This window comes from Syngnathus floridae, chromosome 17 (assembly GCF_059516105.1).
Source record: "Syngnathus floridae isolate MCC-2025c chromosome 17, RoL_Sflo_1.0, whole genome shotgun sequence".
Classification (NCBI taxonomy): domain Eukaryota; kingdom Metazoa; phylum Chordata; class Actinopteri; order Syngnathiformes; family Syngnathidae; genus Syngnathus; species Syngnathus floridae.
Genome location: NC_142429.1, coordinates 10,397,970 through 10,425,485, shown reverse-complemented (window position 1 = coordinate 10,425,485; position 27,516 = coordinate 10,397,970). Strand labels below are relative to the sequence as shown.

Sequence of the window (27,516 nt, the reverse complement as noted above, 5' to 3'; positions counted from 1 at the left end):
GCTGTGTGTGTGTCAGGGAGGAGCTGCTGCTGCTGTTGGAGATGGGAATGGCTTGGGTGCTCACTACCTTCCTCTTATACTCAAGCGAGAGAGGGAAAGAAAGAAGGAGAGGATGAAGACAGAGATGAGGGACATGTGAATGCTGAGAGGAAGGAGCAGGGGCCGAAAGAGGAGAATGCAGGCGTGAAGATACTTGACGGAGGCTGGGGAGGGGAGGGGGAGGGTGGCGCGACGCTACGACGAGGGGAGGAGGGTGACAGATTTTTTTTTTTTCCTTGAATAAAGCAAAGAGAGCAGGAGAAAGGTGGAGTGGATGCAGCATATACGCCGGAGGAGACTAGCGCTGCCTGTGCGATCAATAGTTAATGACAACATCATCGGCGGACCCAAACAAAACTTCCTTTATGGTTGGTTAAAGCCAAAGATACCAATTAACCTCCCGCTCCACTATGACGCTCAACTTTGCCTGATTGAAATCTCCCTGCTTTTCAACAGGCCAACTGTAATTGCTAGGCCATGTTCGAGGGAGCATTTAAGCGGTATACATTATGTTCTTGTCGACACAGCACACTCGGCTCTATGCTGCAGTAATACTTTCAATTTATTTCACACCCTCTGCGCACAACACAAAATCAATACCTCACGGTTATGTGTAATTTCGCCGCTCTTTAGTTCTGCCTGGACAATTATAATCTAACTGAATTCATATTGAGCTGTACATGTATGTGTTTGGACGTGATGAAACGGCATTTTTTTTATGGCAGTGGGAAAGAATGGACAATAAAGCGGTGGGGAAAGTAATAATGCACACATGTCCACGCCTCTCTGCCTTCCACGTCTCTCTGTCTGTCCCATCATGACTCATCCAGCATGTCTCTCCTCCTCTCCGCCACTTAAGCACAATGATGACATGTGCTACTTCCTCAGCGGAACGCCTCAGCCGACTGCTCCTCGCCTCCAAACTGTCAGGAGGGGGAAACTGATGGCCCAAAGCAACAGCACCTGGTTTTTTTAAAATACTTGTCCTGTATCGCTCAGAAAGAAGACAATAAGAGCAATGGAATTTAAAATTGGGAGTTTGACATGTATTGTGCGGCCGGAACTATCTTATGACAAGTTTCGTTAATAGGGTGGGGAGATGTTTGAGGTTTGTTGAATAATTAAAAGCAAAACAATTGGCAGGTTCAGGGATGCAATAGATTTTTTTTTTTTTCACATTTGGCCGATGTTCGTCTCGCAACGACGAGCTAGAATTTAAGTGTGTGCTTATACAGCAGTCACATTGTTAGTTTTAGCCACTTGTCACTTCTGGAATGTTCTGGTATGACTTTAAAAGTGTTCAACCTTAACCTAAAATAAATTAAAATTAAATTAAATTAAATTAAATTAAATAAATTAAAACCAACTGGTGGAGACACAAGGATTGTGACAGTTCCTCTGGTTCGGAGTCACATAGTCACTTGCCCAAGGCGTTGGCGAGATGCCACTGACTGATGGTTATCCAAAGATAGTAATTCCATGTCATGCTTATCTATCTTGGGATAACTGGAGTGCAGTCTTAATCAACAACTAAATGAGCTCCCGCATGTTGCCCAAAGACCCAGTGCTTTTATCATCAGCTATTATCCAAAGCAGAAGAACAACATTTAACGAATCAATTCAATTTAACTGGTGGGCTTAGTTTTACAAATGCCAGAAAGAGAAACAAATGTCTCCATTTTCTCTCTCTCTCGCTGCAGCCCTGTTCCAAATCTAGACCCGATCAAGCTCCAGGCAATGTTGAGGGTGTGACGTTGTGCTGCAGTTAAATGACATATTTCCTCCAAATGTTCTGCTATGGGCTTTTGAGTTTTCATTTTGTGGCCCCCGTGTGTCTAAATCCCGGCGTAGTAAAAGAAAGGCGGTGTACCTGGGAAAAAGTACACGCTGTCTGTACAATGTTTACAATATGATGACATCTTGTTCTATTGCCAGCTGCACACTCCTCAGAGCAAATAGTTCAACACAAAGAATTGCAAGGTACATTTAACTACTTCAGTTTTTTTAAATTAACTTTTTGTCATAAAATAGAATAATTGAAATTTCAAGAAACAGTGCTCATAATGAGGCAAGGACAACAGTATCCAGTGAGTGTACCTAACCAAAGCTTCATTTTCAATTGCCATGGCAACTGCAGATTGCCATTATAGTGATGGACCAAGGCACTTGTTATATTACATTATGGCACTAGCATCACTGCTAACATTAGCAGCACACATAATATTTATTTCAAAATATGATTAAATATTAAAATAGAATAAAACTGTTTTACAGTTCTCACCTTAAAGACTTAGACTGTAACACTAAAGCAATTTTTTTTTTTAATGTATTATGAATTGAAACATCATTTAGCCAACACTGATTCAATTTACCTGGAAACCAAAGTAAAGAAAATCGTCTCAGACAGTTTACCAGCAAAGGCTTGAAATTGGAATGCAGCAGAGACCTTCTCACAATTAACATTCCTTGCAAAGTAACAGAGGGGTGTTGCACTGCCCACACTAATGAAGTAAAAAATAAATAAGTTGGAAAAAAAAAGAGGGGGAGAGAGAGAGAGAGAGAGAGACGCTGCAGGTGGCATTCTACCAAGGAAACAGCATCATCCTTTGAATCCCTCTGGATGGGATGCTAAACTCGGTGAACCAGAGGTTTTCAGGAATTGCAGGTGCATCTCTGCAAAAGTCTGGAGAATTGAACAGGCTGCAATTAAAGCCAGCAGCACTTCTTGGAAGCCATTCACTCTAATTTCATTTTCACTTGACTATGCACACTAAAGGTAGTTATGATGATGATGCACAAGTCATTGTTTATAACTGTCAATCAATAAAATGGGCATTTTAAAGCACATGTGCATATAATACCAACATGTGCAAAAAATATTCCTGTTCATGACTCGAGTGATTGGAAAATTTCATGCAAGAAATGCCCAATGACAAGATTCATGACGTACAGCGCCATCTTTTGGATGCAACCCGCTAATGCATCCAGTTGTTAGAGCTGAGATTTTTGAGCAAGGTGTGGTTTTTAATTATAATACAAAAGTTTGTCAAAGAAACTCCAACAACTCATGTAAAAATATAAAATACATAACATATAATGAACTCCAATGCAAGAGCTTTACCAAATAGATTTACAAAAGAGCTTGAAAAATGTCTCTTATTGCAATATCCATTTATTGTTCTCATCACACAATTCTTACAAAACAGTTTGCTGCAACTAGATTTGAAGAAAGCCAAAGTGTTGCAAATCTTAGGGACACTGGTGCTCTTTTTTTTTTTTTTTTCTTCACCGAAACCGATATTACTTTCCGGCAAAGTAAACTGCCATGCTGATGGTTGAACCCGAGCAAAACATATACAGATCGGTTCTTTGATTTAGTTGTTCTTTTTGTGTTGACACATTTAAAATGGAACGTTGACACACAATGCACTAAAAATATGAAACACACATCAGATGAATTATTTGCCAAATGTGCTGCTGTTGGCCATCAAGTTAGTCAGTAAGGCATTTCTGCTGATGAAAAATCATGATGTTGGGATGTCATGCTGCAAGTGTCATGAGTCTGACAAAAAAAAGTTTGTACACGTGAATAAAATGTGTACACAGCATTTCTGAACCTCCACAATGGCAGTTTGACTGGAGATGTTTCTCACTGCAAGGCAGTCAAAAAATGGTCACTTGCCTGCACATTATAAGCTATAGAATCATATTGTCATTGCTATTATTTTATTTTTTTGCTAATTCACATCTTCATCGGGATGAAGTATTGCAGTAGCTGGTGCTATTAAATGTTTACTGTCCCACCGTTTTTATTTTACAGGCCACACATGCATTCATTGTTAGCTCCAGTCTTAACGCCATCTCAGAAAAAAAAAAAAAATTGCTGTTGATATGTACGTCAAAACATTTTTGACCAAAGTACAGCACAGTAATTTAGCTACAATTAATTTTGTTAGTTTTCTGCCATGTGGCTCATTTCAAAATTTCTACCAGTGATTACTTTTTGGGGTATGATGAAATTTTTTTTTCAATCCTTATCTTATTTTCGTCCAATAATCAGTTCATTTGAGATCTAATTATTAACTCAATAATTGCAAATCAGTGATTTTTTTCCTCATACGACTCTCAATACAAAAATGAAATAAATAAACTATGTACAATATTTTACAGCTTCCAGGGTAAAAACTGGATTAAACTAGTGAACATATATAAATTACTACATGAGAAATCACATACAAATTTAAGTGTGCACTCAAGTGTGTATTCTCCAGCAGAGGGAAACATTAGACAAGTAAATGATAATTAAGAAGAATATAGCAGTGGTGCCTTGGAATGGAGGAAGTGTGCAAATCAGAGTCAGCAAAACTGTCGCCATGCACGCCGTGCCGAAAACAACCCCACCGTATTTCAAATACACGTCCATGAATAATTCGATTATAAATAAATTGATTAATCATTGGTAGTTATGGCAGTGAGTAGATGTATGAAAAATTAAATAAACATAAAATTACAGTAGGATCATCTCTGACTAGAATTTCATCATTGGTGTTTGTTTAACTATAAAATAATAATTGTAATATTAATAATTTTTGAATGTTAGAAAACTTTATTCAAAACTTGAGACGTGTTCAGTTTATGAAGATTATTTGTAATTTAAACTCTCTGCCATCTTGCGTATGATATTAAGGTAAACAAGAGATGACAATGATTTTTCAATTTATTATTTGACCTCAGCTATTCAGTTTGAATGAGAATTGTGACAGCGAGTTAACAAGGCACATAACATTATTTAACATTTTGTACTCTGACAAAAGGAAAGAACGCCAAGAAATGAAACTTTTGATGAAGTTTGATTAAAAATTGTGCTTGCGGTCTGACTTTTGACATTTAACTGATCGAATAGTGTGTGATGTACTGGAGATGACTTACATACACACACAAATAATGATATGGGTGGTTCTCAGGAAGTATGGTCCAGCATTTCCAGTCAATATGATTTATCCTTTGCAATCCGAAAGCAGATTTCACAGTTTAAAGGATTGCAAACATATTGCAGAGATGAAATAACCTTAATGAGATTTGTGCTGTGGTAAAATATTATCTTGCTCCTGATTGTGATGGTATTTATCTATGCCTAGATTGTAGCGAGTATGGCCTTTTTCTGTTTGCATTTATTCGCAGTGAGCAAGCTACGTCCATCTGAGAAACAAAACACGATTTCCACGTGACGGCGTTTCCACTTTAATCCTGTTTGCCATTGTTTTTCCGCGTTGGCCGCAAATGGATCCTTTGATCCGAGTAAACCTCAAGCGGCGCTGGCTACGGTATAGCGACTCCAACCATTTTGTGGGTGAGCGTGTTACACGAGGCGCTGCATGCGTGAAAGTAATGAGATCGAAAGATAAAGCGATGGAGTGCAGAGAAGCAAAAATCTGGATTTTTCTTTTTTTTTTTTTGTACGGCTAAACTAGCAGCGCACATTTTCTTTAGCGGGTTTCTTTGGTCGCAACTTTAAGCTAGTAAACCAAATCAATTCAACTTTGTTATTTACAGTGAACCCCGTTGTATTGTGGTTCATCGTTTTGTGGGTTTTTTACAATATATTTTGGTTTTGTGTATTTTTTTACAGTAAACTTTCACAGGACGAACAGCGTATAGCAAAGACTGCTTGATCAAGATTAAAAATAAGTACTACTTTCCTTTTTTGTACGTTTAAGCATATTTTAATGAATGTACATGTGTTAAAAGAATGTGGAATGGGGAAATACTTTAATGGTTGGTCTGAACGTATCTCCAGTGATAAATGAGGGTTCACTGTAATATACAGATTTTCATGGAGTGATAGGATGGGGGGGGGTGTGGACATTCTTTGTGGTCTTTCCAAACAAAGCACATCAGTTGAAAAAGGTGAGCTTCATGATTTTATATAAAAAAGTAGAAAGACGGCAAAAAAGATTGTTGGAAAAAGAAAAGTGAATGTTCTGGTCCTTCACTGGGATTCCAGTCAAGAGAAAGTTTTTGAAAAAAAGTCAAGCCTATCGGTTCCCTGGGAGTTTGGATTGGGGGGGGGGGGGTCCAGATGTTTAGGATTGTATATCAGCAGTCTAGACCTGCGTGGAATAGGAACGGTGCAGCGTGGCGTAGCGCCCGGCTGAATGTGCGGCACAGCGAGGAGAGTGCTGTTCCGGCTGGTCTAGACTTCGCTGGAAATGGAGCGAGACAGTATGAGGACATCGGGTTTGGCGGGGAACCGATAGGGCTGATGGTCATGTGATCTCGGTGAACGGAGATCCCCCAGGAGTCTGCAGGGGAAAGAGAGGAGTGAGAAAGAGGAGGAGGAGGAAAGAGGAAAGCCAAGAGGAGGATCATCAAGAGAGATGCACAGGGGGGAGAGAGGATGTCGCTATAAAATAGAAATATGCAAACAAAGGAAAGGGATAGCGAGCTGAAAAGACTTGGTTAGAATGGTGGAACGTAAGTGTTGTAGAGTGGGGGGGAAGAGCAAAGGGCCGGATGCTGGTGGTGGAGAGTGAGGGACAAAAGGAGAGGAGAGAGGCAAGGTGGGAGACAGAGGAAAATAGGCAATCAGGTAAGGGTTAGAACACGGGACAGACGGACGGACGGACGGACGGACGGACGGACCACAAAGGAGGCAAGGCGTTTTACAAAACACACTGGCTATCTTTATATCATGGGGAAGTTGTTCTCAAGGCTATTTTTAAAACAGTCGTGCCATTATATGTAGCCTGAGAACAAAATAAAAAACTATATATTCATATATATAAAAAAATATATATTTTTTATATTTATTTATAATTATATTTTGTATTTAAAAATATATTATTTATATATATAAATAAACTATATATATAATATATATATATTTTATTTAAATACATATAAATTTATATTTAAAATATATATATATGGTATATATACAAACTCACACACTCGCAACAGACACAAGACTTTCTACATGTATAACACTTTTTGATTATCGTGAGAGGAACCAAAGGCACAAAACAATTTGTTCCATTCTCATGTTGAAATGTAACCACAGCACATTTCACGCCAGTAGAACAAATCCCAGCTGTTGTCTTATCAGCTGACTGCACAACGTGCATGTGCACAAAGTTAAAGGATTCGCCTCTTGTTTGTTTTTTCATGCATGTGAGTTTGGTTGAAGAAAAAAAAAAAAAAGGACAGCAAGATTTAGGTTAAAAAAACAAGGACTGTTTATCTGTGTGTATAAACATGCAACCAGCCCTTACCTGAGGGCCACTTAACTTTTCAAGTGGACTTTCCACACATGGCAGCGTCACCATGGGTATCCCCAACGTTGACTCAGGGCGCTGGGGAACTTGCAAAGAAGGCCTAGGCTGCATTTGCTGGAAGTTGTTAATCACACAAGTCACCTGGAGGAAGATTTCGAGAAACACCTGAGACACCTAACAGAGACACCAACACTTTTTTCGTCCTCACCAGAAAGACAGCGATAGCTCCTCCGGTGAAGAATCCCGCCAGGACGTCGGCCCAGTGGTTTCGATATTCAGCCACCCTGACCACGCCTACGATCATGGCCAGACACAGCAAGGTGAAGCTGACGGTGGGCTTTGTCAGACGCGTACCTTTGGTCTTGAACACCAGCGTCACATACATCTGAAGAAAAGAAACGTGAGCGACGACACAAAATAGGGAACAATTGCATTTGATAAAGGACAGCAGGATTTTTCTAAAGGTTAACGTGAAATACACATTTTCTAGCCAAGATGAATGACGGACTTAAATCTTCTTGAAAGGGTCAACTGGAAAACATAATCTCTAATCAAGGAGGTGAGATTGATAGCATGGGTCAACCTACCACTGTGTACACCGCAGAGTAGACGCCGAGCGCCGCGTCCTTGGATGGGAAAGATTTACGTGCAGATATAACAACGAGAGGGTTGCCCGTGCAGGCTCGGCGTTCTGTGATGTATTGCGTGTTGGACTGGCAACCCAGGATCGTGTAGTTTGGTCGGCATGCGGAGAGGAAGTGAGGAGTTTGGTTTCCTGTCACCAGCTGACCGGCATTGGCGAAGATGCTTGTGGTAAATAGACCAAAGGCGTAGACACCTGGATTGAGATAAATAAAGGTAGTGTCCAAGAGAAAAAAAAAAAGTAATTTTGAAATTGAAGGTAGAGTGGTGTTCGACATCTAAGGTAATGGTTCCCATTTAGATGAATGGGAATTAAATTAATCCGTTGCAGCACAAGAACAAAGCTATGTTTACCATGTTTTTATTGGTGTGGAATTTAAAATAAATAAAAATTCCATTCATAAACCAAATTGTGTGAGGTTCCTCTGGATATTACATAAGCAAAATAAATTAATATAATTTTCAAACATCACAACTGAGTAAAATTGATTTTTTTATTATTTAAACTTAGCTGACAAACTAATTCCTTTCATGTTAGTTTTCGCTTTGACTGCTAATTTGTTTTTTTGCATTCTTCTCAATGAAGGAACTAATGATTAAGCAGCGGAATACAAAAGAGCGTTCACCTAAGAAGCGGATGATACGTCTCAGCAGGGGGTTGAAGTAGCAGCAATCTGCCGTGACAATGGTCTTCTCCTGGGTTCCCTCCGCCTTGGTGAAGAAAGCACACAGTTCTCCAACGACAATCTGAAGACACACACAAAACCATTACAAAAAAAAAAACCTACAGAGGCCTTGCCATTGCATGCCAAGCTTGTTCTTTCTCCCATTAGTGAAACATAACCCTTGAGGCTGTTCCTCGGCAACCATCTAAACAACATCACAAGCGCAAAATTAAAACTGAAGGGGGAGATTTCATCTGTTGAATCAAGTCAGAGCTATTAAGGGCAACGTCACATTCTGGATATCAACTGAAGGGGTCATTTTAAGACACCATCATGTCCAGTGGGACGCTCGTTTCGCGTACTGGAATATCTATGCTAATCAAGATAGCGTGCTGTCACTTTTGGACAAACGCTCTTGAGCACGTAGCCTCAGGCAAAGCTATCCAGAAGTGGGTGGCAGGCTTGATAGGAAGCATGGAGTACAATTCGGGCAAGCTCTCATGCCTTTCATTCACTGTCTTTCCTCATGATGCGTCTATTTTCTGCAGCAACATGTAAATGTAGCATGCTAGCGGCTGAGCAATTGAGAAGCACTGATTTTGAGTAATAATGGAAGAAATAAACAAATTAAAAGCTAAATTTATGTGTTCAGATTTGTTAAACCATTTTTTTTTTAGGGGGGGTCGTGGAGGTCGCCATTGCCCATTATCTGGTTTAGGGCCGGCCCTGCCACATATAAATAAGAAATGAAAACAATGGCATCTCTAGACTGCATTAACTAATTAAATTAGAGAAAATAAATGTGTAGAAGTGGTGGAGTTCATCTCTATTTTGTGCTCGACAATTGGACAGCCAAGAAAGCCCCAAAAAAAGAAGGCACAACTTGTTAAAAGTTGCTTCACTTTTGAAATAATATCTACTGATCAGCAAGAGAAAAGCATGAGCACGCTTTCGACTCACACTGTTTGCCACCTAATCCATTGAGTCCATGCAGGCTCGGTCCACCAGGAAATTGGTACACGGGATGAAGTTGGCTCGCTCAAATTGATCAAAATGAAATAATGACTGGTGACCAAAGGAGTTCTAAAATTTAAATGAAATATTGGAATCTGGGAATGATTTAGTCCATCTTTTTTATTGCGGTGAGTATTAATAGTAGAGGACCAATATTCGGACATTGAGGAGATACAGCAAAGTTTTTTTTTTTTAATTCTAATGACATTAGATAACCTCAATCCAACCTATCCACAACAATTGGTGCCATCTCCCACCACGGAGCCCACGACTGCCATCTGTCCCTCTGACCCGAGATCATTTTTCCACTCTGCTCAAAGGGAGGTCTGTATTTTTATGATGTCACATATGGACACTTGAAGATCCATTTTTTCTATATGGCTAAAAACGATGAGGTCGATGTGCTATCCAGACCAGTTTGAAGAAAGTTAGAAAAGTTTGAAAATATATTATTGTCTGAAAAGAAAAAACCTGTAGTCAATCATGTCATCTTGTACTATGGGCCATTTTGGTTCACACTTAGCGTCTTGCTTGGAACTAAACTGTTTTTCTCTTGGAAACCCCAGAGCGCATGCACTCCCTCTAAATTGCTTTCCATTGTGTAAATGGTCGCTTTTCATTGCTCACCCAGAGAGTTTTTTTTTTTTTCTTCACACTGCGAGCCACGATAACAATGCACTCACTGACTTTGGCTCTTCAATGTTCTTTTTGTAACATCACGCAGTTCACCAATCTGCTCAATTAGCAGAAATAATTCAGATTTTCTTAACAAATTCACACCTTCTTGCTGATTTTGCTTTTTCTCACACACACAGAAAAAATAGAACTCTTACCGTGAAGGTGGGAATGGCAGTGACAAGCGAGTAGATGAGGACGGGGGGAATCTTGCTGGTGGTGTCTGGTCCAGGGTAAGGCTTGGAGAAGGTTTTGTCAAAGCAGAAGAACCCTTGGATGTGCACGGGGAAGGTGTCAGTGAACTCAAAGTAGTAAGCCAGGAGAACCGTCCCAGCCATGATCACCAGCTGGAAATAGAACATTATCACTCCGTTAGGAAATGACAGGAGAGCGAGAAGAGGTGGAGGAGGGGGAGGAGAGGAAGCTGGCCGGCTCTCGTTGGCAAAGAGGAGATGCTTCGGAAAATATCAGACACAGAGTGAGATTTCGGGATCCAGATTAGAAGCCGACAAGAAAGAGAGCGAGAGAGGGCACACATGAAAAGATAAGGACATGAAAGTGCTGGAATTTCTCCCCCCCCCCCCCTTCTTTAGGGGGAAAAAATGGGAGAAAAAACTAAAGTGGGTTCTTCAGCAAGGAATTAAAGAGTGAGAGAGCGGATAAGCTAACATGTATGATTACTAATATGAAGGCAGTGTCACTTCTGCTCAAATGGAAACCACATAAAAATAAAAAATAAATTAAAATTAAAATAATTTACAGAAATACGGTGGTGCCATGCTAGTCTCACATGCAGAAAATCCATCTCCAATTTTACACTAGTCAGTAACAAATAATTTTATACTACAATAGTCAGTAACAAATAAATGAGTAACTTAACCCGAGGATGTCAAACTCATTTTCGGCATGGACCTCATTGTAATTATGGTTTCCCTCAAAGGACGGTTATCACTGTAAAAACAAAAACCAAATGATGTTATTTAATGTTTTATCATTGTTTTTTTCCAGACTGGTGATTGATTTGAATGTATTTTTCAATCAAATGAGCCCAAGTTGTAAGGGAATTGATTCTTGTATTCAACAAGCACATCTTCTGCATGCCCCATTTTTTTTTCCCCATAGACTTTTATTTTTTCTGGACCACATCAAAATCAATATGTCTCAGACAGACTATAGTGTAGTCTCAAAATTACAGTAGACGACTGGGAGATAACAGCAGGGCTATCAAGACACTATTTTCATTTTTTTTTCCAGCTCCAGGGTAGAAAAACAGCAATGGCATAAGAAAGAAACTTCAGACAGGTCATGGCAGTACTCCAAATAAATGCTCCCGCTTATTTCTAACCTGAAAACACACATGGTGTCCAAATGACTTTTTTCTTGCCAGACATGGATTTTAGTTTTCTATGACCTTGATAAATGGCTGATTCATGCCCAGACGTAACATGCTTTCTGGTTTCATTCCTTTTTGTCTCTCCATGGAGGTCAAATAATGTCCTTGCAGGGTGCTGCTGCTAAAGTTGTGTAATCTAAGAGTAGTTTTGTGTTTTATGGATGGAGGATTCAGAGCAAAGAGATGGAGAAGGAGAAGGAGGGCTTTTACACTCATACACATGCTTTCCATTAAGAAGGCCACTATACAAACACGCAACACTGCACCTGCGTGCATGAGCAGCATGACAGGGCTTACAAAATAGAGGGAGAAGCTGAAGCAGTAAATCGGAGGGGATCAAGCGGAATTGGACAAAAACAAAAGACAATAGAAAGGAGGAAGGGGCAAGGCAAATTGATTTTTTTCTTATTTTATGCTTGGTATTTCTCCAGAGACGAAAGGTTGACTATTTGTTGCTGCAAGAAATGAAGTTGTGTTTGTCTGAGTTAAAAAAAAAAAAGTTTGTTATTGTATTCATCTTCTTGACCTGAAGAGAGACAAAAATCTAGTGAATAATTTGAAACAATAAAAATAATTTGGAGGAGCAATCAAGCAATAATAACTGCAACCATATTAGAAACTTTCTGTTACTCCAGTTTTGATCCATCTACTATTTTATAGTAAGCCAGTATCTTTGTATTCCACACTCTGACCTCCTCCAAAAAAAAAAAAAACACCCACTCACCAAAATATCACCAGCACACCAAACCTACCCACACATCATGCTCCCACTTTGATATTCCAAAACCTCTTCTATTCTTTTGTGTCTCTTCCTACGATTTAATCAAACCGCAGTTATGTCACAACACATCTTCTGAAAGAAATATTCCTGTAGGTTATATTGCGTGAAGAAGATACTGACAGGCGGTCAGTGCTAATTAGAGCTTCTCAGCAGGAGCTGGACAAGCTCGTCGGCTTGCACTGAAGGCCAATTTGTCACTTCAAATATATGAAAGACTCCCTGCTGACAGATGTTGAACAAACTGGGGAAATAAGTGACGTGATAACTACGGCAAAGTCACGCAGGTATTTTTTTTTATCCATATTTGTGTGAGGTTGCCATCATACAAAATGAGTTCCATCTGTTTTATTTCTAAGCTTTTAAAAAAAATGCTGCATTTAATCTCTTTTTATGCCAGGAGAAAGAAAATTGAGAAAGAAATTGAATTTGATGATTCAGTTTAATATTTTTCAATCTCGTAATGCCCATAGGTGGCACCAAAATGAACTTATCTACCAAAATAAGGCCCAATCGGAGCTCTTGGAAATATTAACCTGCATTCTTTCAGATGTGGTTTATAGAAGGAGTGTGTGTTAGCGGGAAAGAGTGTAGCATTTGTGCTGTAAATGCGAGCGCTAAAGGGAACTCCGACGGGAATGGCAGAAAGGAGATAATCGCTTTAATCATCCTACGAGCCAGCCTACTTTCCCCATTTCAAAAGCACCTCTCCTTTTCTCTCGTGTCATCTTCTGCCAGACATCATGCACACTAGCTTACAATTATCTTTTAATGGATAATGCAGCACAGTATCGCACCTCTCCTGCTGGGAAATTGTGTTTTTATAGGCCAAGGTAATTAAAACATTGCAATAGATCTATTTGTGAGAAAAATATTTGATTGGTGTGTGGTCATTAAAATTTATTGTATTGGAGTGAAGTGGAATGATTCATAATTTAGATTTTCTGGAATTTTTTTGGTCAAAGTCTCACAGAAGCCCATCATGCAATGTGAGATGTTATATCATAAGACCTCAGTTGAGACTATATCAAAAGATGAACTGCTTTGCTTTTTTTTTAGTCTTGATTTTGACATCCAGAGAAGAGTATAAGATTATATAGAATATATCAGAAAGATCTACAAAATAACAAAGGTGGCAGATGGGGTGACAATGGTGAGACTAAATTTCTGAAAACTAATATTCTTGTATACTCAAAATGCATCGTGGCGCTATGACTCTTTATATATTTAATTTCACATCACATCAAACTGCATTTGTTGTACTAGAACGCATCAGGCGTCTGTCATATAGCAGCAGTGCCCTCTAGTGGTAGAACTGCACTTATATGTTTTTACATTAATTTTCCCTCCTCAAGCCATGCCAATGTATGCACAGTATTTCAATTTACTTTACATTTGTGTTTATGCAATACAGTAAAATATTGTTTGTGGTATCTGAGCTTGATTAGTTTCTTTTTTGACTCTCCCTTTGGACTAACACAATCAATATTGCAGAATGGACACGCCCATTAAAAATATTAATATATTTCTTTAGGATAGAAAATACTTTTTATTTGATCAATAGGTGATTTAGTCTTTGAACGCATTTATTGTACTTTTAGCCCACTATTAATATACAAACTAATAAACCTGTAAAACAGTGATAGGAAATCACTGCTTATTTACAAACTGAGTGGCTAGAGAACATTAATATTCATTGGAAGATGCGAGGACTCCTACTTTAATAATTTAAAGTTTAGTTTAAAAGAATTCCCATGTGCCGTAATAAAACGTCTCAGACATTCTTCTGTTGAAATACGGGACAATATGGACAAGACATCATAGTGCATTTAGTTTCCACTCTGGTTGATACTTTGGACTACTTTGGCATGTTTTTTTTTTAGTCATGACGATGCAGACTGCAACTTTGTTACCATGACAACTGAGAGCAGAGCGAGGGCATGTTGGGCATGTTGTCAACTGAGTGACTGGGACTTTATTGAGTGAGTGTTCCAACTTGTGGGTATTTTTTTAAAAAAACATAAATAAATAAAATAATTTTAAAAAAAAAAAGTGTAAACATCAAGTATACATAAATATTTTGGAACGTGTTTGTATGACTTTCAAGGCACATTTTCCTAAAAAAATCCCAATTATATTAAGTCTTTTTTTTTCATTCAGACATTTGTACTGTGCTACGGCTGAATAAGTATTTATGCTGCTGTCCATTTTTTCTAAGCCTCCCAAATCTCCCGTGATGACACACAAGCAAAGAATCAGACACAAAAGTCCAAGAGGAGAAAAGCAAAATTGAGAAGACAAGCAGAAAAACATGGCTGAGTAGGTAACACTGATGAGAACGGTTGTGACTTCCGATTAAGGGCACAGGATTCCCCAAAAAAGAACTGAGTCGAACTGATCTGTTGCTATGGTAACCGCTGATAAGGTGTAGGGCAAAAAAAGGGCATCCTTTTGGATTCTTGTCATCTAACTCTCAAACACAAAAATAACACAAGGGGTCGACACTTTCTTCTCGTTATTTCTATTCTATTTATAACATGCCAATTCCTTCCGCGATGTCTCCATTTCAGTAATAGTCTTTAATATACTCACAGACACATATAGGCAAGGGAAGTGACTCCGACCTGAGGAGATTATGAGTGGGAGGCACATGGCAGAGTGCTGTCTAATAGACAGTGAGTGTATTATAGCCTGGGGGACCAGTGTTCCTTTCCTGTGCTCTCATGGGTACGTTAGATCACTGCTGCTCTTCTCAGTCCCTCCCTTGGAGAGTGGAGGTTGTCAGGTAAAGGGAAAGGCCAATTTAAGTAGATCTGTGATATCAAAGTGGATATTATGATGAGGAGTCTTAAAAATGACTGTATAGTAAGCTGAGGTTGTAAAAATACAAATAGAATATATGAAAAAAATAGAAATATAAAAAAAATTATAAAAAAAGTTCTGTCGTGTAGTATTTTTTGCTGTAAATTTCTAGTGCACTTTAAAATGGAACTTTAAATAAAAATACAGATAAAATATTTGAAAAAATATATATATTAATATAAAAAAAAGTTCTGTCATGTAATATTTTTAGCTGTAAATTTCTAGTGCACTTTAAAATGGAACTTTAAAGTAGAAGCATAACCTGAGGACTATACGTAGTTTTTTTTTGTGGATAATAAGGATGGCTGCACATTGTTGTACCTGTCAATGCAGCTACAGTGTGGATGTTTCAGAAGCAGTCAGGAGAGAAAAAAATATTTTAAAAATTATTATCCTATTTTTTTATTTTATTATATTATTATTTTCATTCTATTATTATTATTATTTTATTTCTGCTGTGCTAAAAGCAATATTTGTATAAAACTACTGCAAAGCGCAGAACAGCCACTGAAAATCATTTCTGTCTTGCACCGCAACATCCAACAACCACCTCCATCAATCACATATTCCACAAATATGCTGGGGAAAAAAAAGCCACATAAGAAATCCTCAGTAACTCCCTGGTGTCGCTACAAGGCGAGATGTAGAGTTGGCAGACAATATGTTCGCTCAGCTGTCCCAAACTCCAAAATCCATCTTGAAATATTGATGAGACAGAATCAATTCTTCAAGCTGTTTGCTTAAGTGACAGCATACCGACAGACAAGTTAAAATAAAATAGCACAATTCTGTATTTTGAATAAATAAACATGGAGTGCATATTTCACACTTTCCTACCTCAACAAACAGGAAACAGGGGACGATGGAGCTGCTGCTCTTCACTCCAGGCTTCTCCTCCAAAGCCATGCCTCTGTTTATTTCAGCCTCCCTCGTCTCAGCTCTCAACCTTCTGGTCTGGAAGTAAAGAACATGAAGTTAGTCCAACATTACTCAATGATTCATGAGTATTTTTTTTAGTAGTCCTTAGAACAATGCTACTATGTGCAAACTAAGACTGGTTAAGAGAGATCATTTGGAAGCGGCGGCGATGTGTGTACATTTCCTCCTACTCCTGCTGTGTGGGAGGTGACACAACGACAAAGAACATGGATGTGTTGGTGGCAGCAATTGTGTTTTGGGAACGACTGCTTGGGAGACCACAGATGAGTGGGAGAAGCTTTGATCTTCTAAAATGAAATGTCGTGGGACGCCAAGCCAGGGATTAGCTTTATAGATTCCCAGCTGGTGCCCTGGTGGACTTCTGGGATGTCCTACACATCATGTGGTACAGTTTTTTGTTTCTCCTTTCAGGAGCTTGGATCTATTCCAACGTGAATATGGTCCAAATCAATGTGGATTATTCCCAACTAAATGACCACGGCTGATTTTGTTTTCAATGAAACTCGGTGGATTTATTGATGGTCACGGCATAAGAGTAAATTCCAAATTTTAGGGATATCAGAGCAGGGATTCGAGAGTTACGCCCAATGAATCTGGACATTTTCAGTATTTTGCATACATGCCAAAGTCATTTGATCATTTTATGCCTTACTCACATGCATTGAAAAGATCTCCAGATGGTTTTAATCTGATTATATCTGGCCAAGTGAAAGGGAAGCCTAATCGGATAAAATCCAACTAACCTGTCAACAGAGACAAAGTTGTTGGCCACAACTAGATAGGAGATCTCGCGAAAATTGTATTTTGAGCAAGAGCAAGGCAAACCACAGAGGGCATGGACATGAGTGTCCCATGCTGCTCCAAGGACTCCAGTCAAAGCATAGTGATGAGGGCAGCCATATGCCCTCTCTTCTGGCTCTGCAGTCCCATCACCATGCCCCAGGACACATTAGAGTCCCAACATAAGTCATTTGAGCAAAATCCTGCGATGACACAAATTTGGAACAACTACAATCGTTGCTATTTCAACCTCGCCATATATTTTATGTCATTTTAAGCATGAATCCTCAATGGAGCAACAATAACATGAGGGAGGGAGGGAGGGAGGGAGGGTGCGGTGATGCAGCATTAAAGTGCCAACTGTCTGTCATTCTTCCGTTTGAGCGCACTTCATAGCATGCAATGCCACAACCTAAATATTCAAGAGCGAGAGAGGAGCATGTGTTCCCTTTACCTTCAGACTACCTCTTTACATTATCGTGTGTTTATATTAAATGTTAAACACTGGCTGACAACATTGTCAACATGAGATCTGGTATCAAATTTATTTTTTGTATGACTCCGAGAAGTGTAATATTATTATTATTAATTATTATTATTATTATTATTATTATTATTATTATTATTATTATCATCAATCATCATCATTATTATTATTATAAATTATTATTATTATTATTAAACAATATTTTTGTTGTTGCTGTTTTTAATAGTATATAACTGCACTGCATCATGCTTCTAATATTTCGGATTAACCATCACACATTTTTTCTGCTGGATTTCAGCTTGTACAAGTGCTCAAAATATTGTTTCCACTCAGTTTATAAACACACATGCACACAAAAACAATAAGCAATAGCATTTCAAGTGAGGAAGGAAATCCTCTAACTCCACCGTTATGATACTCGGGGAAAAATATAATAGGATTAAGAGTATGCTGTACAATTGGGCATTATTTGGGGAGTAGCACTGCAAAATGCTGGATAGCACAGAGACACTCCTCCCATCCTATCATACACACCCACAGGCACACTGAAGAATCATAGCAAGAAACAAATCCTCCAGTTAGTCACTAGAAGTGCTGAATATGCAAACTAGTGCCTTCTCAAGCATATGCAGGTTCTGCCTCTCCAGCACCAGAGGCATCATGGCTGTTAAGAGGGAATCCTGCCATCCATCCATGCGTCCCCCCCTCCTCCCTCCTCTTTGCCGACTTACCTCTGGTGCCTCGTTGCTGGGCTGCCGGTTGCCGTGGCGCCAGAGATTCCTATACGGTGACCATGTCTGATCAAATGTCTCAAATTTCTTGCCCTTTCCTAGTCCAGTGCTCTTCAGACAACAAGATGAAGAGAAGAAGGCGTGCAGCAGGCGGCAGCCTCCCGAACCTTGCACGATTGCACTCACACAGTCCACGGACTCGCCATCCTTTTAATAAGCTTGTCCCCAAAATCGGCGATGACTAATGACTAAAGTGGCGGAAATACTCTTCTGTGCAATATTTAGGCTGATGTTGCTACAGAGCACGGAAAGATGGAGAGAGGAGGAAAGCATGTCTGTGAAGGAGTAAGATGCATGTGAGTGAAACAGTGAGAGAGAGAGAGAGGGAGAGAGGGAGAGAGAGGGAGGGAATGCATTATATGTGTCAGCTCATTTGTATTCAGAGCTTGTGTTCCCTCTCTACTCCTCTTGTCTTCCACTGTCCACCTCTCCGCCCTCCCTCTACCTTTCCTGTCCTCCTCCCATCGCTCTTACTTTCTTTCCTCTGCCTCTTAGTGAATGTCGTGAGAAACCAAGAGGACGTGAACCTGCCCTAAAACATTTGTGCAAAGTAGGAGGGGATGGTGCACATTAGGGAGGAGGTGGAGAGCTTTCAAAAGATTTTTTTTAGGGGTTTGTGTCTCTAGCCAAGCTCATGCTGGATGTGGGTTAATGATACTTGGCTATCGATCCATCCCTTCTCGTCAGAACAGCTAAGAAGGGGAAAGGACATCAAAAAGAATGGTTCTAATAAACAATTACCGTATTTTCCGCACTATAAGGCGCACCTAAAAACCTCCAATTTTCTCAAAAGACGACAGTGCGCCTTATAATCAGGTGCGCCTTATATATGGACCAATACTGAGCCACTACAGCAGGCGTGTCCAAAGTCCGACCCCCAGCCAAATGTATATATCTTATATATGGACAAAGTTTTAAAACCGGCCACTCATTGAAGGTGCGCCTTATAATCCAGTGTGCCTTATAGTGCGGAAAATATCCTAAGGTGAATATGGATATATATGAATCTGAGAATATGTAAACTACAACTTTAACATTCATCCATCATATGCACCATTTGTGGAAATTGAAGCCAATCTAGAAAAAAATTCTAGGTCAGGTTTGCGGGGGAAACTTTGCTGGGTTACTTGCAATCTTTCACAGTCACATTAGCTGCAGTCCAGGTGAAGTCGCCATCAGCAACACTCTAGGGTACACTAAATGAATCACGAGGTTAACCTCAAGTGTGTGTCCTCTCTTCTATGTTGCTAGCTCCTGCCTTGCTATCATAAATATTACATTAGCTCAGAGACAATAATAGCCACTAGCTAAGCAACATTATATTGGATGAAACATTAAGGGAGAGCAGTAAACACCAATTTATAATTTAAGAAAGGACACTTTATATTTGTAAGGCAACATATGTTTACCATCCACAACACTATTACGCTGAGTTGCAGCATAGCCATTGTTTCACAAAATAGCGTTCCTAAGCGTCCTAATGAACTTCATAAAATAAACAATGGAAGCCATAATGTGTTGTGTTATTAGTTAAGTGTGTATGTGGAAATAATAGCATTGATTGTGTGGAATATAAGATTGTCTTTGTGATTACTCAACAAAATGGGGGCTGATGATGCTGAATGTGATTTGAATCTTTGCTGATTGCATTGAAAGTTTGTCAAATATACTACTACAACATTCAACACCTGTGTCCTGTAAGAATTGGATTTAAAAAAATACCGATTATAATTAGGAATCGAATCAAGCATAGTTATTATTGATTTACTGGTTTTGGCCATTACGGTTAAATGACTTCCCCTCCTCCACTGCGGAGTGGCTAATATGGGTCACTTTGTCATGAAGGTAGATGAGATATATGACTGCAGCATCGTGGAAATGAAAAATCTGCCTGATGTGTAGTTTACTGCATCTAGGATGGCTGTCCCATGGGGCCCCTCTTCTTCAGGTCATTTATTCTGCTGCATTTCTCGATCCATCCCCCCACTTGGATCCTTATATTATTCTTATAGGATGGATGTGATGTGAAAAGCCAGAGATGGGAATATGTATCGTAGAAATTATAGTTTTGAATGCAGTAATATACGGTAAACAAAATAAATAAACTGACTCGAATGAATATGAAGAGACGTGCTCATCTGTGCACAACCACAAATCCGACAAGAGTCAGTTAAATGCACAAATAAAAGCATTCACGGCCAAATTACCACCACTGAACATGTCTCGTTTAAATGATTCACATCATCGATTTAGTGTCAGCGCAACATTAGATGGGCACTCGTGCAAGATTTGGGTCAACGTGATAAATTGACAGTAGAGACAACAATCCTAAATTTATACTTGGGCATTCACCATTTTGATTTAAATGTGGAAGCATGAACTAAAAAAAAAATATCACAAAGCCAGCAAACTTAAAACTACACAAAAACATTCCTTAGGGGAGAGAGCAATCCCAAGAGACCACATCAGCGCCCAATTCCAATTTGAAGCCCATCACATAACCCCCCCCCCCCCACACACACACACACACCACCTCCACTTCAATCGTTCCTGGCCAGGATCATTATGCTGAAGGTTCCAGCTGTGGTCTGCAACACCAATTCATTAATCAGCTTCACAACAAAAGAAAGACATTCCTACACAATCCTTTGTCTGTTTTTCGGACCCATCCCAGTCAACCTTGAGCCTATTATAAATCACGTGCATAGATTTCTTTTTTTATGAATTATTTGCATTTGATTTCTTTGCCACGTTAACAAAAAGATTTGTTTTCTTGTTAGTGAGCAGTCGGCAAATTGTATTTCAATCTAGATTTGTGCATATTTTACTATTTATTATCGGTAGAATAGTTATTTATTGACGCATCATAGCGGGACTATTTATTTGGATTTATATTTTCGTATTTGTCAGTTATTGTAAATTTAACAAAATATTTTAGTCATTCAAAAAAAAAAAAAACTAGATAAAATGCATTTCCAATCTGGTTTCCCGCAGTTTTTTTTTTTTCATGTGTGCATGCAGTGACGAAATGTCCCCAAGACAGATGCGGGTGAGCTAGTCCAAATGTCAAAACGGGAAGAAAAAGGGGTGTGGAGCAGGTGCGCCTCTCTTTCACAGTGATTGGAAAATGAATTCCACCTCGTGATTTTTTTTTTCCTGAGCCACAGTTTGCAAATATCACTTCACCATTTACACAGGGATCCAGTGAAGTTTCTCCTCGCTCGTGTCGGCCTGCAATAAAGCCTTCAGGCGGAGGGAAATGATGCATGTTATTGTGAACACACCAGATGGGGTCCTGAAGCGGAGAACATGAGTGTGGAGCAGCACTCACTTGATAATGAAATGTTAATAGATTCAACTTCATAGGAACGTTTGGGCTTGTGACAGTGAGGCTCAATTTGATGGATGATAGTGATGATTAACAAACCTGCATGGAAAAATAAGCTAGCTATATCTCTATTTTTAAAAAAGTGAAGACAATTTGTAATTTTAGTCATGACACAAAGTTGATGCAAAATTGCGGGCCACATAAAATGATTTGGTGGGCCGTATGTGTCCCCCGAGCCTTAGGTTTGACACCTATACTTAATGACAGCACAGGTATACTGTTTTTAGCGATGATTAGGTTTGAAAAGGCCTCGTATCTTAATGTTGGTTTTTTGTTGACCTCTGTTTGAGCCGAACATTGTGGACACCATTGTCCCTGTTAAAGTTCAAGTGGTTAAAAATAGGCCCAAGACGGCAAAGCGTAACGATGACTCAATCTGGCCAGAGAAAAGTAAACGCCAGAGGGCCGAACGGAAATGGCGCGAGTAAATTTTAGGGTCATTAGGAGATTCAACTAAATATGTCGGGAGGGGTATTTTTCTGAAAAGAGGCTGTGACAACAATCCAAGCGATTTGATTTTATTTATATTTGATTTTCCTCTGCATAATGTATGAAGCTAGAAAGTACAGATTCATTACTCCGTCCGAGGGTAAGACGAGCGTTTATGAGAGTGAGTCTCAACTATATAGCCAATGTGGGGCTCATAAATCCACATTTATGGATACATTGTCCACTCGCTCAAATATTAAATATGCAATCAGTGTGATAAAGCTACAGCACCTGGAGAGGAGCCATATAGGAGTCTTCCAATAAATAATCAAAATATTAAAAGAGGAACTCGAAAGAGTTAAAGACTTAGCGAGTCATCGCCTCCTTCTAATTAACAAGTGTTTGACAGAGCTGCTGTGACAAACGAGGCGAGGAAGCACATAGCAGCCATCTGCAGCAGCCAACATTTGATGCTGATTTGACTCAATGATAAAGTTACACAGGCCTTGGCACAGACACACAAACACGCACAAACTGCGCCTCACAATCTGTGTGCTGCAGGATGAAGAAGAAAAAACATCAACTTCTAGTAATAATGTAACATAGGCGTCCTCATCATGTAAAGTAAATCCCAATGAAATTCAATTTAGTAGAATTACTTCAAGCGCTTTTTCACAGCAGGCCATTTATCTGGAAACATGTCTCCAAGTGGCACGTCCATGATGGTTTATCTAACATCCTTCATTTAAGCCTGCTTCTACAGGCATTATAGGAATAGGGATGTGCAAAAAGAACATCAACATTTCTCATCTCATTAAGCCCCAGGCGGCATACTGTATCATAATCGCATTCACTCTGGGGTAGTATATAAGTGTGTGTGTGTGTTGCTATGGATGTGTGGCAGTGGCTGCAATGAGAAGATAGCAGTTCCCTTCTGGGTTGTCAGTGACCTTCTTAATAAGTGTATTCATCATTTTCAAACAGTAAAGAATCCCAGTGGTACGTCACAAGCTTTTCCAATGTCGTCCTTCATGTACATTTTTTTTATGTGATGAATTCTGTTCTTTCTCATGGAAATGGGGAAAATTGTTTAACATGGACATCTTGTCTCTTTTTTTTACATTGAAATGAAGTAAGTAGAAATCGTTTTCATGCTTCGCTATTGATACCTGGCATCTCCACGTCTACAAGCTGAAAACATCTGACAAAGTTCAGGGCCACCACTTTGAAAACAGGTGCAGCTAAAGTGGGCCGACATTTTATTGCCTGGGTGACAGCATGAAGGAGGTTCAGGGTGCAAGTTATACATGAGAGGAATGTGCTGTGTTTCTATCTACAGCTTCACACCAGAAACAGAAACAAAATGCTACTATTAAACCCAGTCAAATAATAATATATGAAGAAAATAAATAATAAAAAAATAGTAAGAAATAAAATGAGGTGGTTTCTTTTTTATTTTATTTATATTTTTATTTATTTTATTTATTATTATCTATTCTTGTGGCTTATTTTTTTAATTCTCTATCACAAGCTAGTAAAGCAATGTAGCAATTTGAAAACCAAAATATTGTCAGCTCACTGACCACCTAAATAATGAATGTGAATAATTCATTTTGTATGCTGATATAAATAATGTACTCAAAAGCATAATCACAAGCCAAGTCCAACATTTTCTTCGCAAAGACACGTGACATGCGCTGAGCTATAAATTTCCTAAATCAATTCATACCGGCAAAACAACCAGGAGCCACAAGATGCGGCTGTTTGTTCTTCTGCTGCCTGCCAACAAACTAACAATAGAATGCCCCTGCAGTATCACTCAGTAAACAAATCACTGAGCCCTCTACAGTACTCAAAGTAGTAGCAAAAGTTTCATCATATTTAGCGCTGAGCTTTTCCGACAGTCAAGTACACTGAAATATAATGGAAAAAAAAAAAAGAATAACATCCTCACAAAGCTCCCTTTTCCTTCTTTGAAGTCGACTTGAGTGTGCCTCACCCAATGTCAAATTTCACCTCATGTCAAAAGAAGTGGAGCGTACAAACATTTTGGGATGTCACTTCAATCGACTGGACTCATTTGATCCGTGCTGCCTCAAGTGAATATGCCAAGATGAAGTTTAATAATCAGTGCTCGGTGAAAGGTTTGCAGGGCCTACTTGGACCCTGCTTGACTTCTTTATGTAAAACTAGCCATGGTAAAAGTCCAAATAGCAGTGAGTCACTTTGGGGGGAAAAGAAAAAGAAAAAAAAAAAAAATCAGCATGTTTACAGTTTATCTTATCAGTGCAGATACAGTGTCAGCATGCATGCTATGTCATTGAACTATTTCCATCGGCATCCCTGCCCGTTTTAATCCGTCAGTTTGTGTCTCGTAAAAATATCCCCCCAACCCCCTTCGGCTAAACCTCGTGCAAAAGAAGTCGGCAAGGGGTGGGCCCGTAGTAAGACTCAACGGCCATCATGACAACCGTCTCATAGATACATTCGACTTGTGGGATCTTATATATTTTTCTTCTGAGTAGCCACTTAGAAGATTTGCTGATGGGTAAGTCATTATAAATTGGCAGAAAAAAGTGGCTTGAAATAGTTTTGATCAAATGTCAAGTCAGTCTTAGTGTGTGTAATATATTGAAGTAAGATGTAACTGTCATTGCTTCTTGTTGGAGATGTGATGTTCATCCAAAATTAATTTAGGACAGTTTGAATTCTAACTGCAAAGTTATCTCAGTGACACACCTCAGCATATTTTGTGGAATATAATATTATGGCCAGTAAAGTCATTTTACTTTACAAACTGGATAAATTGGCAGGATTTTGGAATCATTTGTATTTTGAATATACAGTTAATATACAGAATTAAGAATAAATTAATTAATGCTGCAGTAATGCTAACATATTGATGTGGTATTGGATTTCGAGTTTGTTATTCCTCATCTTCACATGATTCCAGATAAAGTTGCATCCCACCCTCCGCATGCCATGTCATATCTGAAAACTTTCAGCCTGCCTGCCTGTCAGTCAACACCTTACTCAAGTGTCCTGGGTGGGGCTTTTGGAAGTCCATTAAGACCCCTGTTTAGTCCCAAGTTATATTTAGTTGATGGCATGTCGCACTAATGTGCTACATGTGCACATAGCTGATGGCTTAGATGTATTTACAGTATTGTTGAGTTTTAAAATTGAAACACTATTGTTTTTGTACGGGCAAAAAAAAGTCAATCCTCCGTGACTCTTCATAAATATCCCCGCTACTATTATTTCCTGGCTGATAATAGTTTCCCATAACTTTCCCTGATTAATGTAAATTTAAATGAAGGTGACAGAATGGAGTCAGAGCGAAGAAGCAGTTGGATTTCAATTGGGGTGGGATCACTTATATATTCTCCATGCGTGCCAGTAGGCCATTTAAGAATTTTATTCGTGGATTTGCTTAGAGCCCCAAATCCCCAAACAAAATTTTATACTTCATTTTAATGATGAAATTATGAATTATGTATTGGAAAATAATATGGGAGTCTATACTAAAGAAATAAAATTCACACTTTTAATGGGTCTAAATGATAACAAAGAATGTCTTCTTGGTTTCAGTATACAAAGAAGTTGGAAATCATATCTACACATGGCACAAAGGACATTTCAAGAAAGTGGGGAGGATGGCCGCTCAGGTATTTATTTATTCATTTATTTATTTATTTATGTATTTATTTATTTATTTATTTAAATTATTCTTACAAACCATGCCTAACATTTTAATTAAATAACAATGGTGACTTGATTCATCCTCAATTGTAGCAAAATAGAAAAAAGATACATGTTATTATAATTCAACCATGTTTCCTATATTTGATACTTTTAAAGGGAAGCCTTCAGGGTACGACTTAATGAGAATGAAGTAAATGGTCGGACCGATGCCGCTGTTCTGTTTGTCCTACTTTTAGCTACTTTATTCATTTTTCATTCATTTTTTTTGGTGCTTTAAAGAATAAACAACTACTTTTTGCATAGTGTTCCACACTGTACTGAATATTGTGACAGCCACCATTACACAAAAGCTCTGTGAACTAGGACACCTTAACTTTTTAATCGCATCCAGCCCAAAGAAGCATGCAAATTAGTTTTTTTTTCCCCCCCACTTATTCTACCACTTTTGATTATCCAATTGCGCAATCATTCTCTTTTGTATTGCAGTTTTGGGAATGCTAACAGTCCAAGTAGAACGGGACCCCAAGACAGGAGCCACAGTTGTTAAATCTGTGTCCCCCATGTCTACACCAGCCAGTGGTCCACTAGCCACCGCCGTCTTTGACGACGGGCGGAAAAGCATCCACGCTGTCGGTGGGTCAGGCTGTAATCCCTCCACCGAAGAGCTCGGGCAGATTTTGAGTATTGTCGACGGTGTTGGGATGCAAGTGATGCTAGATGAAGTCACTGTCACAAATGCAGAAGCCAACGGGATTCCAGTCAAACAAATCCAGGTGCCTGTCAATCAAGACTCAAAAGAGAAGCGCGTGAAGTTTGAAAGTCCTCAAAGGCCTGAAGATAAAATGACAACAGAGGTCCCGAGTCCAAGTATGACATTTGAGGAAAATCCAAATGTGATGGTGGTTAGCGACGCAACAGGAAACGAGGTGACCATGGAGGATTACGACTTGGAGGAAAGCCCAGTCACCCTTGTGTTCCTGGGCTACACCGATTCAACTACAACCCAAGAAAACCCGGATATGCTCATAGCTGAGAGAGTGATCATCGCGGAGGACGGAGAAGAACACAGTGTTGCCGATAAGGAGACGGGAAAAGAAAATGAAATGTATCAGGACATTCCCCTGAAGGAAAAAGATCAAAGGTCTCAAATCCAGGAAGATAATGCTACTAAGGAATCATCTTCACCCAACGTTGAAGGGCGGAAAGGCCCTTCCAAGCGCAAAAGCTGTCAGTGTTGCTCTGTCATGTAAGACGTGAGCTCATTTGATCACACGTATTTTTTTTTCTGTTATCTCAATTGACATTCAATGGACTTTTCTGCCCATCTGTTCCCTCCATCTGACTCTGAGCATTCTAATGCAACAAGGAGCTCTCTATAAAAAGCACGTTCGCCCCCTAGAGGAGAAAGGCAGACAGATCAACATATGTTGCAAAGTCATCAGTTCTTCGTAAGTGAAGAAATGTTTTCCGTTGTGGAGGAAAAAAAGGAAACACGGATCTGACAGTTATTGCAAATATATTAGTTATGTGAAATATTATTTCTTGTTCAGGTTTTCTTTATTGTACCCATTTGTGTATATTTGTATTTACCTATGATAGATAAACACAAATATTGTAAAAGTAGAGAACATAAAAATATATATATAAAATCTGTC

The 27,516-nt window shown here is 39.1% G+C and overlaps 2 protein-coding genes across 10 annotated transcripts in view; one reads left to right on the top strand and one right to left on the bottom strand.

The window, feature by feature from the left end:
* Positions 1-2,580: 2,580 nt before the first annotated feature.
* Positions 2,581-27,516, bottom strand: part of plppr2a (phospholipid phosphatase related 2a) — a 54,222-nt gene continuing 29,286 nt past the window's right edge. For 3 of the 9 annotated variants that reach the window (XM_088358322.1, XM_088358323.1, XM_088358325.1), the window contains 7 exons: positions 16,180-16,296; positions 10,468-10,656; positions 8,582-8,702; positions 7,901-8,151; positions 7,522-7,698; positions 7,327-7,454; positions 3,197-6,341 (listed from right to left, as the gene is read on the bottom strand). In XM_088358322.1, the coding sequence (XP_088214448.1) occupies positions 6,233-6,341; positions 7,327-7,454; positions 7,522-7,698; positions 7,901-8,151; positions 8,582-8,702; positions 10,468-10,656; positions 16,180-16,248 (1,044 nt within the window). In that variant the 5' untranslated portion in view covers positions 16,249-16,296 and the 3' untranslated portion in view covers positions 3,197-6,232. Of the gene's footprint in view, positions 2,723-3,196; positions 6,556-6,601; positions 7,189-7,310; positions 7,455-7,521; positions 7,699-7,900; positions 8,152-8,581; positions 8,703-10,467; positions 10,657-16,179; positions 16,297-18,279; positions 18,641-27,516 lie in introns of those variants that run through there. The other 6 variants (XM_088358324.1, XM_088358326.1, XM_088358331.1 and 3 more) reach the window with 6 other exon arrangements.
* Positions 24,513-27,512, top strand: LOC148384439 (uncharacterized). Its single transcript, XM_088358122.1, has 3 exons — positions 24,513-24,704; positions 25,748-25,824; positions 26,348-27,512. Exons 2-3 carry the CDS (start codon positions 25,779-25,781, stop codon positions 27,109-27,111), a joined length of 810 nt encoding a protein of 269 aa, XP_088214248.1. The 5' UTR covers positions 24,513-24,704; positions 25,748-25,778; the 3' UTR covers positions 27,112-27,512.